General features: G+C 42.4%; 1 protein-coding gene across 5 annotated transcripts in view; it reads right to left on the minus strand.

Annotated features, from left to right (window-relative positions):
- LOC144932626 (serine/threonine-protein kinase Nek1-like) overlaps positions 1-15,252 on the minus strand; it is a 32,700-nt gene extending 17,448 nt beyond the window's left edge. For 3 of the 5 annotated variants that reach the window (XM_078856870.1, XM_078856871.1, XM_078856869.1), the window contains exons 1-18: positions 14,946-15,252; positions 14,587-14,622; positions 12,618-12,745; positions 11,274-11,370; positions 10,742-10,839; positions 10,475-10,558; positions 8,107-8,174; positions 7,622-7,708; positions 6,256-6,310; positions 5,732-5,923; positions 5,217-5,325; positions 4,627-4,739; positions 4,419-4,478; positions 3,879-3,923; positions 3,360-3,455; positions 2,509-2,606; positions 1,929-2,004; positions 1,082-1,138 (exon numbers count right to left, since the gene is read on the minus strand). In XM_078856870.1, the coding sequence (XP_078712996.1) occupies positions 1,082-1,138; positions 1,929-2,004; positions 2,509-2,606; positions 3,360-3,455; positions 3,879-3,923; positions 4,419-4,478; positions 4,627-4,739; positions 5,217-5,325; positions 5,732-5,923; positions 6,256-6,310; positions 7,622-7,708; positions 8,107-8,174; positions 10,475-10,558; positions 10,742-10,839; positions 11,274-11,370; positions 12,618-12,734 (1,452 nt within the window). In that variant the 5' untranslated portion in view covers positions 12,735-12,745; positions 14,587-14,622; positions 14,946-15,252. The remainder of the gene's footprint in view (positions 1-1,081; positions 1,139-1,928; positions 2,005-2,508; positions 2,607-3,359; positions 3,456-3,878; positions 3,924-4,418; positions 4,479-4,626; positions 4,740-5,216; positions 5,326-5,731; positions 5,924-6,255; positions 6,311-7,621; positions 7,709-8,106; positions 8,175-10,474; positions 10,559-10,741; positions 10,840-11,273; positions 11,371-12,617; positions 12,746-14,586; positions 14,623-14,945) is intronic. The other 2 variants (XM_078856874.1, XM_078856875.1) reach the window with 2 other exon arrangements.
- Positions 15,253-15,359: the final 107 nt, after the last annotated feature.

Here is a 15,359-nt window from a genome sequence, read left to right on the forward strand (position 1 = left end):
TACACATAGACACAAGCAACTACATGTGAGTGCTTGTGTATCGTGAGTATACACGCGTGTTGTCAAGTTACACGTACATTGTGTGTGCATACGTATTATTGTATAGGCAGATCTCGCTCCGTGCAACCCCGTAGAACACGAATTCGTTTTAGGACTCTGTGTCCTGGAGAAAAATGTTATGAAATTAAATTAAGAAAATATAAAAACGTTTATGAGTGAGAACATGCAGCGCAGGCTGAGGAATCGTACCTGCCTCCACCATTCGCTAAAGCTAACAAGAGCATAGACATAAGCTCTGAGCCAACCAGACCCCACCCCCCACGATTAGATTATCACGATTTGTAGTGACGATTTTTATTTTATTTTTTAAAATGTTATTACAGTACAGTATTTAGCCAGGTGAGAACTCACGAGACCAGGATAGAGCCTCAAGCTCTACCAAAAAAGAAAGCTCATGAGACAACTTTAGACCGAAGGCACCACGAAGATCTAGGAGGTCCTGGAGCTCGTCTCTGAGAATGAGCCGGGGACTGGGAGCACAGCAGGTCCTCCAACCTTATCTCCCATCACTGGCTTTGTAGCGGTACAGTACAATGCACTCGTGAGTACAGTACATATTATCACAAATCATTTTTCATTCGTGTATTATGAGCGCCGTTGCCGATACCCTAATGAAGCCCTCATATATTGCTCATACGAAATAACGCTGTTGGGAATGCATCCCCATATATACAATGGTATAATATTCCCTTTTAGCACCGATTCCATTAGCGCTCACTTCTCCAGGAACGCATCTTGAGCAGTAAGAGAGGTCTGCCTGTATATGTCTGTAGAGTGGATGTATATTTATTTCAGTTTACATATACCACTGTTTGTACAAGTGTGCCATGTGCACACCAGTAGTGTAGCAATCAAGTGTTCAGGCAGTGCAGCTGCACTGGGCCCACGGGTAGGAGGAGATTGGATAGGGGCCCATATTTCATTCCTTGTACCAGGGCCCATGCTGAACATTCTGCTCCACTGGTGTACACATATCATATTTTGCGTGTCTGTGGTATTGTGTGGTCATGTTTGCATGCACCTCTTCTTCTCTGCTGTGGCACACGACTGGAGAGCTACTCTTTGGGACACATGACACCTAAACATACAGAGGCATACATGATACTAATTAATGCTAACAGTATATGTACACACAAACATACATATTGAAGACCCGTATAAAAATGCTGACATCATCAGTCATAATCAATTTACTGCTGGATGAAGGCCAAAGCCATTGCCATCTCTCATGATCCTGTGATGTAGTAATCCACTTAGCACCTGAGCAATGAGTCCCAGTGACCACACATTCCTGTTTGCAACTCGCTGTCGCCCCTTTAAGCGTATTTGCCTTAGTCGTGGCCTCTAGAACTATGGCCACTAAACTGGGCCCGTGCACTAAAACACTGGTAACCTCCAGTACCAGTGCTGTACCAATGTCTGGCATGGCATTACTTCTGCAAATTCACACCATGGCGGGCCCATTTGTGGCACCATGCATGCCGAATGTCCATAGATTATCATTATTATATTAAAATAATTACTCATGAAGAAAATTATGGAAAAACAAATGGAAATTGACGAAGTTATGCACAATAGTGCAGAGAAAGGGAGGTGTTGAGCCCCCTCCCACTTTTAAAAGTGAATCGGTAAGATGCCTATAATTTATGGCTGTAGGTACTGCCAATCCAAACAATAATATACAGTCCATTGCTGAATTTGGTGGAGATGATAACAATGCTGGTCTGTTGACACTGACAGTGTAGATATCACACAGTAACGACATTGTTTCTGTTGGTGTTACTAGTGATGTTCACAGTATTCAAACTGAAATGATGACACGCTAATCACGTGGGCATTGCTGATCGTGATGTTAGTGGAGATCTCACGGGGCGTCCTTGTGCTCGTGCTTTGTTTAAAGCCGCTTCTCTTTTCCTCTGATGGAATTCTTTTACCTGCCGCTCCCTACACTCACACGCAAAGGCAAAACCCCCAGATTGCTGGGGTAAGTGCTATGAACAGCTATTTAGGCTGGAGTCGTGTACGAGGATGTATAGTGGGCAGCAACATGCCTAGTCACCATTGTCTCCCCACTGTTTTTAACCTGGCCCGTAGTATTACTTAAAATTATCATAAAAAATGGCCGCTGTGGCATTGAAAATAATTATTAAGCTGTCTTAAGTCACATTATAGATTCTGCAGTGATGTGACGGGAGAGGGGGTATGGGCCAGGTTGGAGGTTAATGAGGGTTGGAGTCCTGCAAAGTGATATCTCCAACTCAGTGGTACACATGCAGTCTTCCGTAGCGCGCACAGAGTTGAACACAAAGAGCTGATTAAAAAAAAGCACCTCACAAACAACCACCAATGACGACCAAGGATATTATGAGGGCAAGGGCACTAATCCAGCTGCGGATAATCTCACGAGGATTAACATGAACAATTATAATGCTCCAACATTAGGCTCACTGGAACTGTAGGCACCTGTCAGACGAGCTCTTGGCTTCTCTGTTCTGAGCCACTTGTGTTGGTTCCTTTTGCTGATGAGCACTCGGTTCAACACACACCTGCACATGCATATGTACAAAGTCCACACATTTAGCCTTAGACGATTCGGACTCACTGTCAGTGAGCGACTATTAAGGCTGGCACAATATATGTGTGTGGGGGTCATGTGGCCTGATATATTGAACTATGCATGCAGAGAGCCACCTTTGTCCTCTAATAGGTAATGCGTACATTATTGCCACCACACCTTTGAACAGCGTATTTTTGGCTGAATTGACTCTCGCACATATTGCAAAATCAGTCCATTTAACTAAAGTTATACCTTTTAAAATGTATATCTGTGTTCAGAGATAAGACCTTTATATCAGCTTCTGTCTCCTCAATGCTGATATAGATCACACACACCACATACCCAGTAACCCAATGTAGTTACAAGGATCACCACTTCCCACTCTTCCACCTCACCACAGATAACAACACTCACAAAGATCACCCACTTAGCCTTAGACTGCAGAACAAAGTGTTTTAACGAGTACAAATACCAAACCCCCGTTTTGCCATTCCAATCCGTTGGGCAAAATGCTGTTAGGGCACCTCCGATTAGCACGGTTGGCTATGTACAGAGCGAAAGAAGTTCCACAACCGTGCTAATCGGAGGTGCCCTAACAGCATTTTCCCCAACGGATTGGAATGGCAAAAATGCATGATCAGTCAAGTAATGCAAAAACTGTACAGATGGGTGTGAAGCATATAGGATGATCATTTGCTGTCATGACTAGAGAATAATGGGTAGGTGTGATGCAGAATCTCACCTTTGTTACCTGTGCCGCCGGCACAATAGGGGTAGCTTGAGGGGGTGCCAGCACCCGCCTCCAGCCCTGCTGGCGAGCATGCTGCATGTACAGCTCCTGCAGGCGCGCGCACGCACGCCATGTGCATTAAACATACGGCAGTGTTCTTATACCTCGCACACTACTCCCATCACGTGAAACATCACGCATGCTAAATATGCACGTGCAAAACACTGTGAATATCACACACAGCATGCATAAACACCCTGAACAGAAAACTTGTCATTGACGCATTCAACACCATAATCATGCGTACGTATCATGCGTTATGCAACAACCATCCTAACTCACACTGCAGTACAGGATGCAACGTAATTTATTTGATTCATGACACAATTATCTGTACACACACATTCACTGAACACCATGCATACATACATATCATCCACACTCATACACTCCTCCCACCACATGCACCATGCACACCGCGCGAGTGCGCACACCACCCCCCCACACTCCGCCAACCCCTCCCCCACTCACCTGCTGTTTCTGCAGTCTGCGTGCATTCTCCTGCTTCAATAGATTCTGTGAAAGTTACAAAATGTCTATCACATATGGGTTCCCTTATGACAAGATGTGTATATGTGTTCAAGCAGTGGTCATATTAGCTGTCCATCTGCTGCAGCAAAGGTCGTAAGACATTTTAACCAAACGTATGTCTGCATTATTGCCCTGGCCAAGGGACAACAGCTGTATCAAGTGGCCAGGGCTTTTAAGTTGTATTTTCCACTTTTGTGGTCCCTGACTGACAGATCACAATGACTGAGGACGTTTGTTCATTGTGGTGTGCAGGCCCTGGTAAAATTACATGGCCAGGAGTCAAGACCCATTCAATGCGCATCTAAGGGTGTGACAGGGATGTCCGCTGGCTCCTATTTTAGGAATAGTTCCTTGTTGATCAACCGTGTAGTTTTTATGTCATTGGCCTGATAATTACTGTCCATTGTGACGTAGTAATGAGTTGTTGCCCATGGAACTCACCAAGAAGAGGTGTGGAAGTTGTACTGTGTGCAATCACACCTGATGTTCCTTCCTGTTGCTCTCTTTCTCCTGATCCCGCTGTTTCCGTTTGACATTTTCCTAGGAAAACATATGTGGAAACACCAGCACAGTGAACATGAACACAAAGGATGTTATGTTGATGGTGAAGTTATCTGATGCAATTGTAGTTTATGCTGCTGGTTATATTTTCATAATAATTGTGAAGTTTGTGAAGTCATAGGCTCACGGGTGTGCTTGCTGGCCGAGGGTAGTGGTTGCTGAGGGGAATCCCATATTTGGCTGCAGGACGAGTCACCTTTTGATTCCCACAGCCCATGGCAGGGGCAGCTCGCTTCACACCTGCACAAGACAACAATCACTCACTCACCAAACCACATGCCCATTAACTCACTTAACTACTTGTTCCCCCATCAAATCACCCACTAATTCGCTCAAACACCAACTCACGCTCACTCACAGTTACACTCTCATAATCAATTACAAAATTACTTGCCCACGATCTAATTTATTTACAAACCCACCCATCAATTCAGTTTCATCCACACACCTACCAACACAAAGTCACATATTTACTCCACCGATTATTCACCTGTTCACCCACCAATGCACTCTCACTCACTTGTCTCATGTACACACACTCATTCATTAACTCATTCACTTACGAAGGACCACTTTATTACACCAACACTACATCTTAGATGCAGTCAATAACTCATTCCCGGATTAATTTCTGAGCTTTCATTTACTCTCTCTCGATGGCTTATTTCATGACTACACACTTCACAGTCACTCATTGAGGGGAGGGGGGAGTAGAACCTTGAGGGTGAGAGGGGCCACCAGCAGCAGCAGCACCAGCAGGAGCCGGTGGACCAACTGGGCTAGCGGGAGTCGTATTGGGGTAGCTCGCACTCGATGCCTCTTGCTCCTAAAGCAATAGAAAAATTAATGGCGAATCTATACCAACACACACCAGCGCAAGAGTTTGTGTGCATTTATATATTTTTACTGACACACACTTAATTTCAAATAGATAAATAAACTAGTTGATCATGTTAAGTGCTTTTTCATGTGAAATATTCAAGAAATGATCATAGGAAATGTTCTTTGTAGTTTAACTAAAGTATAGTGGTCCCCTTCTTTTGAGATGTTATTGCAAATTAAACTTGGCCACATAAGACGGGTGGCCTTGCTTTTGAGAGGGGGGGTGGTGGTGGGGGAATGGACAAAAAAACATGAAAAAGTACACAAAGAAGCACCCACATAACGTAACATAACATCTCAAGAACACCTGCATACTGTGAGTTTCTCTCAATGCGCAACTGCTCACTGACCATCAGTCTTTGTGCCCTCGCCATAAGCAGGGGCCGCGAGAGCAATACAGCAACGGGTGGTCGGGCGCGGGGGTCACGCCGGAGCAGCCCCGACAGCGTTGAGCGCAGCTCGGACGAGTAGTGCGCCGACACAGGCGGGAATGAGCCGCGGATGATCTTCAGCACCAGGTTTTTCATGTTCCCTGCCTCAAACTAAACGGGTCATGAGCCAAAGGTCAGTGGCAGGTTGTATGAAACACCTTAAGTTAACACTTCTAATTTGGGTTTTTATATAACACAGTATGTGTTAAGATACATGATCTGTTAAGGGGTTTTGTGCAACCAGCCACTGAGGTATATGTGGTATTATTTGTGCATCTAAACGTTGCCTGTCCACGTTCATGGTAAAGCTGTTTATCTGATCCACTTCATTCACCCCCAATAGCCAAATTCCATGCACATGTATGTTGAACTTCTTTCACACCGTACGTAGTCAATGTGCTAATCAGAGGCATATTCAAATCTTAGTAGTTTATGATACTTACTGCGTGTCTCAGGGTGCACATCTCATAGAGGACACAGCCCAGTGCCCACATATCACTGAAAAGCACACACACGTAAAAACACATGTAACCCATCGCTTCTTTCCAACAAGCAGAACATACTTAGGTGTACCAAATTTTAACAAACATGTCTATAAAAAAAACACTCTTCGTCATTATGTGTAAAAAAAATTCTGTAAGGTTAGAGTAGTGCTGATGGTCTTATTGATATTGGTGGTGATGATGGTGCTGTTTATTGTAGAGAGGTTTATACAAATACAGGCAAGCCTCGCTTAATGCTCGAGATGCGTTCCTGGAGAAGTGAGCGCTAATCCAATGCGCGCTAAAATTATACCATTGTCTATATGGGGATGCGTTCCTGACCGCGTTATTTCTTATGTACTAGTAATATATGAGGGCTTCATTGGGGAACCAGTAATCACGCTAATAATACAGATGTAATGGATTCAACTGAGTCGCAGACGTAGACTTTGGAGGCAACACATGTATTCAGTTCCAACACACGGGGTAACTTCCCCTTAGCAGAATAACAACCTAAGGTGGTGACCACCCGGCTAACTACACTAGTTACCACGTGACTGGTGTAGTTAGCCAGGTGGTGACCACCAGGCTAGCTACACTAGTTACTACGTAACTGTTACTACGGACTGGGACCAACGACTTCGGCTCGGGTCCACGTGTTGGAGACTCGTTGAACGGAGATCGTAGACGAAGGGTTTCTTCCAGGATGAACAACAACCCTGGTCCCTCCCGGGACCCGGCTCATAGTCTCTGTGGTGTGGCCGGCTCCGCCCTTGGCCACGTCCACCTTCCAGAATCTTCAGGAAGGATCTGGGTCCCAATCACGTTAGCCCCTTCTTGGGGCCCCTCTGTCAACTTAACTGGTTCACGTGTCCTCCCGGGTCAACCAGAGTGCCATGGCCTCACACAACCCTATCCTGTCCTGTAGGGTCGGCACTGCACTTAAAGCGTGGTGCCATCCAGCGCTATCATTCAGTGCACACCGTGCCCCTCTAGGGGCGGTACTACACCCACAGCATTGTGGTATCCGGCGATGTCGCTACACAGATGATAAACATTATTTCTTAAATAAAATTACTTATTATAATAACATCAGTAAGTATTATGTACTCACATGTGCATTATACCGTACTCCTGGTGGTCATAGTGTTATTGTTGAGAGTTATTAGTGATATTGTTGATGGTGGTGTCAATGGTGGTGCTGTAGACAATCATGTTTATGGTGGTAGTGCATGAAGGCATTGGTAGTGTCATAGGTGGAACTATTGATGGAAGTTTATAGCAGTGTTGATGGTGGAAGTTGTGTTGCTGCACTTGTTGTTATCACCTCTTGTGGTTATAGGGTTTGTTCTCACATATCTCGGGGGATAGGTAGTACGGGGTGCCAATGCAGGTCTGAGCCAGCTCCATTGTACTGTATGAACAATAACAAACCACCATAACTACAAAAAAACATATTCCACAACAATGTATACCACCACTTAAATAGCCACAATACAACCTACACATCAACAAATTTGATTCCACAACATTTTAACCAATCAAAATATAACCAAATCAGCTACAGAAACCACTTAGCAATAATACTCCCTCTATCACCAAAGTCAAGGTAGCAGAGAATTTACAAACATTAAGCTGCAACACTCTTCTCCTCTTCATGTGTTTTATGATGATGTTATATTACTTTATCAACCAAAATATAAATAATCTTAAACCAAGTTAACAAAATATAAAAATATAACAGCAATAAAACCTCAAAGACTACAACACAACCACCGATATAGTGAAGCAATATTAGCAACCAGCAGGCACCTGTTGAGGACGCGGGCAATCCCAAAATCTCCAAGTTGAACAACGCCAGCCTTGGTCAGGAAAATGTTCTGGTTGGAAACATAACAGACTCCCATATAAAATGGCACAACCATTTTATCTGACCTGCCAGTGTATGGTTACATTCATAATTTGGCTAAGGAGCTTTTTTTCTATTCCAACTGAAAGCCTTCTTCACCTCTGAACAGTCACTACTACTCTACAATGCAATAGTTTGGCTGAAGTTGGAATCACATCGTCACACCTCAAGGGGAGCTCCTAGTTCCGATCCAACTTTATCTGACAATTCCATTCGATGCTAAGTAGTTTGGTAGATTATCCTATGGTGACAAAATCACTTTAATTACTCACCATGAGTCAGTCTCTTCCTTATCACTCTTTTGTTGCTACCAGTCATCATTCTCATGAACTTTACACCTACATACTATACTTCCACCAATTTAAATGACTTGTTCTCCTATACTGCTTCTCTCAATCTCTAGTTTTGTGGGTAAGACCCATATAGACACATTATTCTCAAAATATAATTATCTTGGAAAATTCTAGATTTGAAGCTTTCGTGACTGCAAGGATTCATACTCTTGGTTCTTTCGGTAAAGTCACGTAGGTAAAAAATGAAATTAAAATTAATAAAAATAAAACAATAAAAATCACGACGTTTCGGAGGCAACACAAGCTTCCGTCTTCAGGTGAAACCGTCACAGCAAAATATCTGTACCTTATATAGTGGTTAAGGGGGGAGGAGCCAGGAAGGGCAGCGGGGGAGGAGGAGTTGTGAAGTGGTCAATTACTGCTTTTGTTATACTGCTGGGTGGGTAAATGAATTAGATACAATTAAGCCGCTCTTTGTTATGCTGTTTGTGCGCAAGTCACTGTGGGATGAATGGACTCGTGGTCAGGGACGTGTTGCGCAAGTAACTGTGGATGTACATAATAGAAAAGGAGCGGAAATGCCCATGTTTATACCAGTGTTGGCTGACAATAAAGAGTACTGTTAAACGTTAGAGATGTTAACACTCGGTGAAGTAAAATAGTGCCTGTCAGATAAGATGGTCCAAAAATGTGTAATTAAATCTTTTTTGCATGGTTGATAACATTTTTCCAATGATTACTAAGTTTGTACCCATCATCACGGTTGAAATTGCTACAACGCGGTGGGCTCTCATGAGATTGTTTTCTCCGAGACTAAGGTGCTCTGCAAGCCTTCTGGCTACCATCAAAGGTTTGTACACGAAGCCATTCAGATATACAAACACGGACATAATTTCAACCGTGATGATGGGTACAAACTTAGTAATCATTGGAAAGATGTTATCAACCATGCAAAAAAGATTTAATTACACATTTTTGGACCATCTTATCTGACAGGCACTATTTTACTTCACCGAGTGTTAACATCCCTAACGTTTAACAGTACTCTTTATTGTCAGCCAACACTGGTATAAACATGGGCATTTCCGCTCCTTTTCTATTATGTACATCCACAGTTACTTGCGCAACACGTCCCTGACCACGAGTCCATTCATCCCACAGTGACTTGCGCACAAACAGCATAACAAAGAGCGGCTTAATCGTATCTAATTCATTTACCCACCCAGCAGTATAACAAAAGCAGTAATTGACCACTTCACAACTCCTCCTCCCCTGCTGCCCTTCCTGGCTCCTCCCCCCTTAACCACTATATAAGGTACAGATATTTTGCTGTGACGGTTTCACCTGAAGACGGAAGCTTGTGTTGCCTCCGAAACGTCGTGATTTTTATTGTTTTATTTTTATTAATTTTAATTTCATTTTTTTCTACATTACTTTACCGAAACAACTAAGAGTATGTATCTTGGAAAATATTTACGAGAGTGACCGTGGCCTCTATTACAGTGAGATAGCCAATGCATTAACATTTTTTGTGTGTTTGATAGAAAGCATTAACAGAGCATCTTTACAGGATAAGTCTTACTATGACTATTAGGCAACTCTTTTTTGCGATGTGGACATAGATCACTTTGCTTGTTCTTGCTTAATGAACAGGACTTAAATGCCATACCAAATGTATCGCATTAAGGTTTATTGTGTAGTCAACAGTCCTGATATAAAACAATGCACTTTAAGTTAACAACCTGATTTTATTAATTTGTATGCGAGTATAGAAAATACATTTTCTAACTTGGCTCGAAGAAATTCCACACAAAAAATACATCTGGCTTTTACTCATGAATACAGTATTTCATCACTTCTGATAATTAGGCCACAAATAGAGGCAGATATACAACCACGGGTATCACTCGCATATCCCACTAATAGAGGCATTGAGGCAGAATTGTTCACATGGCAAAACTTTTACAGGGCATGATACCTGTGACTTAATATCGCGATGCAGAATCTTGCGGTCGTGAACATGTTTAAGAGCCAGACACAGCTGCACTAGCCAGTCCAGGATCTGTGAAACATGACACATGTACATCACAGTACAAACACAGGACACAATTAGAGATTAGACACAACACATACATTAGAAAATTATAAACTGTAGAGAATGATTCGTCAGGTGATGAGGACGGCTCGGACACTGATCAAAAATAATATGTTAAAGCTAAGTCATGAGTGTTATCAGCATGCAGACCTGATCCTCAGAAAACAGGACACCCTTTTGAGCATTGATCCTCTTGAAGAGATCTCCCCCTTCGCAATAATCCATTACGATGTATAGATTGCCCCGTTCTGGAAACACATACACAAAAACGAATCTGCATACACACTATATACACAAAGACGCATAAACCATTTTAGTATGGCTTGACAGCACTGACAGCCATAAATATTAGGTATATTCCTCTCAGTTCACACAAAGTTTGTGGCTCAACACACCGAACATTTTCTTTGCTCTGCTGTGCAGAGCTGAAAACATTGCCTAATCTTTTTTCTCCATTTAGTACACAACACAAAATAATGGTTTGCATCGTTGTGGATGATAAAAGTAACAAATAAATTAGTTCAAAATGTCTCATTCGTATATTTGTCTCTTCAAATTGAGGGAGAGGAGCATTTGTTTATGATTTTCATAATATAATAAACAGACACACACGAGCATACACATTGACAGGTCATATAACTGGATGGAGATTAGACAGGTTAGTGAGTAGATTGGGCTGTACCCTCAAAAGACTCCTTGTAGGACACGATATTGGGATGTCTCATGTTGGCCAAAACACAAACTTCCTTCCTGGCTTCATCCCGCTCCTTTGGCGACATCTGTTGACAAACACAAGTAAGTGAATGTGCTTAATCCGTAAAACATCTCGAAACCAGAACAATTGCAGGACGAGCCATTCTGATAATGGAGGATGCCTGGCATACTGCAAATATTTAAATCATTTAGCAAAATTACATTTTAAAAACATTTACATGAAATTAACATCTAATATATTTAATGAACACTTAATAATAATTGACGAAATATTTACAATTTAATAATCACACTTTAATAACACTTTAGAATATCACTACTGTACAGTTTAACGTGTCACTTTACCATTAAACAGAGTTGGAAGGCTGATGTTCACGAGAGAGCACTAATAGGAGACTGAAGCGTACAAGTGCAGAGATTCACCAAATTATATACAAAAGAAAAGTACTGTATACAGTGAAACTCCAAAAATGCACCATACACAAATCTTAAAATATGCGGCTTCCCCACAGTTTGCGATAACTCTCAATTCGCGGGTGTCCAAGATCCCAACCTCCACCTAAACTTCGTGAGATACCGCAATGGAATTTATTTTTTCAAAGCATTAAAAAAATCTATAGCTGTGTGTGCAATCGAACTAGAGATGTGTTTTAAGCGCTTTAAATTCGTATCTCTCTTTCTGTGCTTTTGTTCATAGTTTTAATTTTTAATATTTTTAAAATGTACGCATTGGTTTGTGAGAGCAACTTAACTGCATTTAAGATTATAACCTGGCACAGATGTGATAGTGTCCCGCCTGTGATGTAATGTTTGTTCTTTTGTCATGTTGATCCAGGAGTCTCAATGGGTTAGCATATATTTTGAACGTCAGTTTAACACGTAGGCTTTCGCGACCAATATTATCCATAATGATTGCCTCACAAGTAACGACATCAAATGTATCCCTCTATTTAAGAATGATTTCTCCACAAATCTGGCTGTCGTACTCGAATCGTAGATGTTGTGGGTTTACTCTCCAACACACTGGCGTGCTGTACCAGTAACGAATTGGCATGTTTTGTTTACGTGACAAACCTTACTAATTTTGCTGTCGGGTGGCGGCGGGTTTAACGACACATTTATATTTACTTGATCTAACCCAAAAAAACATCGATTATGGATTTTGAACATCTTTCACACCATATGTAGCCAACCGTGCTAATTGGTGGGTAAGGTTTGTTAAAGATAATTCAGCTGAACTGTGGGGCATAAGGGTGGGGATTTTTTAAGCCCCGATTAAGCGTGATTTTTTTTGTGAACTGGAGCACTGTACCCTGGAGATGTTGATCTCTTTGATGACGTAGAGATGTCCATCAGCCTTGGATTTTACGAGCATGGCCTTACCAAACGAACCCTCGCCGATCTGAGACACCATCGTGTAGCGCTCCATGGCTCTACACACTTGTGGACAGAGGGGACAGAATAACACGGAGAGACGATAATATTGTGGGGATTGCAACAGTGGCGGCTCCTGCAAAATCTCTCAGGGGGGGCAAATGTCTGGATGATTGGATGCAAAGGATAAATTAACAGCTTAAGCATGTAAAGGCAACTTCACTTCTTTAATATTAATGAAAAATAAAGTGACTCTTACAATACATCTTGTTTGTTTCTATACTCACTATTAATACAATCCACTCATGTTTCTTTTATTAAAGATTCCACTAGGTGGCGACAAATAATTTTGTTGGATGAAATGTGCTTACGTATGATGACGTAAGCACGTTAGGGCGAGCCCTCCCGGAAGCCATAGAGAATGCATTGCAGCGCCCCCCGTTCGAAAAAAAACATCTTTGAATGTAAGTCTATGGGACCACTCGGGGCGATTCTCAGCCGGAGGGAAATCGCCCAAAAAGAGGCGGTACTCCACAGAACGTAGCATGACGCTGATTGGACTATATCCAGAGGCACAATGACGGCTAGCGTGACTCTGTGGTTGAATGACATTGGTGGTGCGTCGCCCAATCGCCCTAATGAAGAAACCGCCCCTGGATTGCAATACAACCAAATCGTCCTGAACGTGCCTAGAAACTAAACAAGCTTAAGCTTGGTTAGTACTGGAGACTGCCTAAAATACCAAGTGTCATAAGGTTTGGCTGCGAGGTGGGCAGGAGATGGCAGTACAGCAAAGGAATCTTAAATCTGTGCAGAGTTTTAAGTGCGGTCCTCGACAATGCATTGTTCAGCAATTATGGTTTCTTGCTATGTGCCAAACATTAATGGATATGGTCAAACATATCAATGGAGGACCCTCCTGAAAGTGTTGAGCCTCAACGAGGTTTTCCTGAAGAGAGCAGGTTTATTATAGAGATGTGAGGAAGCAGAGGTGGGACAAAGTCATTGTTATGCAAGTCCAAGTCGAGTCGCAAGTCATCAAATTCATGACTCGAGTCTGACTCGAGTCCAAGTCACATGACTCGAGTCCACATCTCATAGGTGGGACAAAGTCATTGTTATGCAAGTCCAAGTCGAGTCGCAAGTCATCAAATTCATGACTCGAGTCTGACTCGAGTCCAAGTCACATGACTCGAGTCCACACCTCTGTGAGGAAGTAAGGTGATTAGGTAATGAATACACTGGAAGGTGAGGACATTGTGAAGGCAAAGACATAAGGGATATAGCATGGGAAGGCAAGGGCAGACGAAAATACATGGATGCAGAGAGGAGAGATGAAGTGACAAAGTTATATATCTCATGAATGTTACCTGATTAGATGAGAATGAAACTCTAAATATAATTCTCCATGGACTATTACTTGTGTAAATAAAGGCTTTGGTGAACAAGCTTTAAAATACTGTGAGACCTCCTTTACCAGTAGTAAAATATAGTAATAGGTTTTTACCCTTTTATCTGGTACAAAAACTGACACCTTTATACAAGGGATCATGTTTGCAATAACCACAACACAAGCAGTCAAAATGCAAACAAAAATACACAACTCTGATAATGATATGCACTGTCCTTGAAGTTGATTGGTCCACACCCGAGACAGCTTTTCTTAGAGCCTCGTCTCCATTGGTGTTACTACTAAACTTTTCAATATTACCTGGTTAAAGGGCATGATGGAAAACGAGACGTCAGCAGGCTCTCACCTGCTTTTAAAAGCCTTAACTTACTCATTATATTGAGTAAATGACGATATTCTCACTTGGTTAAATAAAGAGGACAACTGAAAACGTAGTGCAAATTTTTTGAAAAGTGTTATTACAGAACACGATAGGGAAAGTTGAACAACATCTCACCTGGTTCAAGCGACGAGATAATATCCGTGTCTTCACCTGTTTACAACACGCACAAAGTTAAACACGGCCCATGTGGTACTGCGTGAACCATTAAACAATCTACTGTGCGTCCTGTACCATACATCACGTCCACGCGGGACCTACAACTTTGTACAACAATGCAATGGATAGTTTTAACTCGCGAGAAACGCGTTGAGATCTTGAAGTGGTGATACATTTACATTACCGTACAGCCTTTTAAAGCACCGCTATGTACAGTACAATAAAGTAATGTACAGTACAGTGTTTATCCACGATAGGCAATTCAATTCAACATCTTCAGCCACGTGTGACGTTAATAACTCTGACCATGAACATACCTTACGTATTCCTGTATTAATATAATTGCCTTGAACGATATAATTTGACTTAAGGTAGCCGGGCGGTGTCTAATTGAACTGAATGTAACACTGAGGCACAGGGTGATGTAGGCGAGTTTCAACAGCATCCAGAGGCGGCGTGCAGCTTTACAACTTCGCGAGTGGTTGCTGGCTGCCGTTGTTGTTGTTGTTGTTTAAGTGTCGCTGTTGTTGTTGTTTAAGTGTCGCTGCTGCTGTTGTTGTTAAATTGTCGACGCTTCGCCTGCAGCTAAATGGGTGTCTCCCACTCCGCTCGCGTCGTTACCAAGGCCGCGGGAATCGATTCCATCGCGCGCGACATTCGGAATCGATTGCCTCTGACGCAAAACAAAGTAAACGACTCTCAGTGGCACCAACTCTCAGTGGCACCAACTC

This window comes from Lampetra fluviatilis, chromosome 5 (assembly GCF_964198595.1).
Source record: "Lampetra fluviatilis chromosome 5, kcLamFluv1.1, whole genome shotgun sequence".
Taxonomy (NCBI): Eukaryota; Metazoa; Chordata; class Hyperoartia; order Petromyzontiformes; family Petromyzontidae; genus Lampetra; species Lampetra fluviatilis.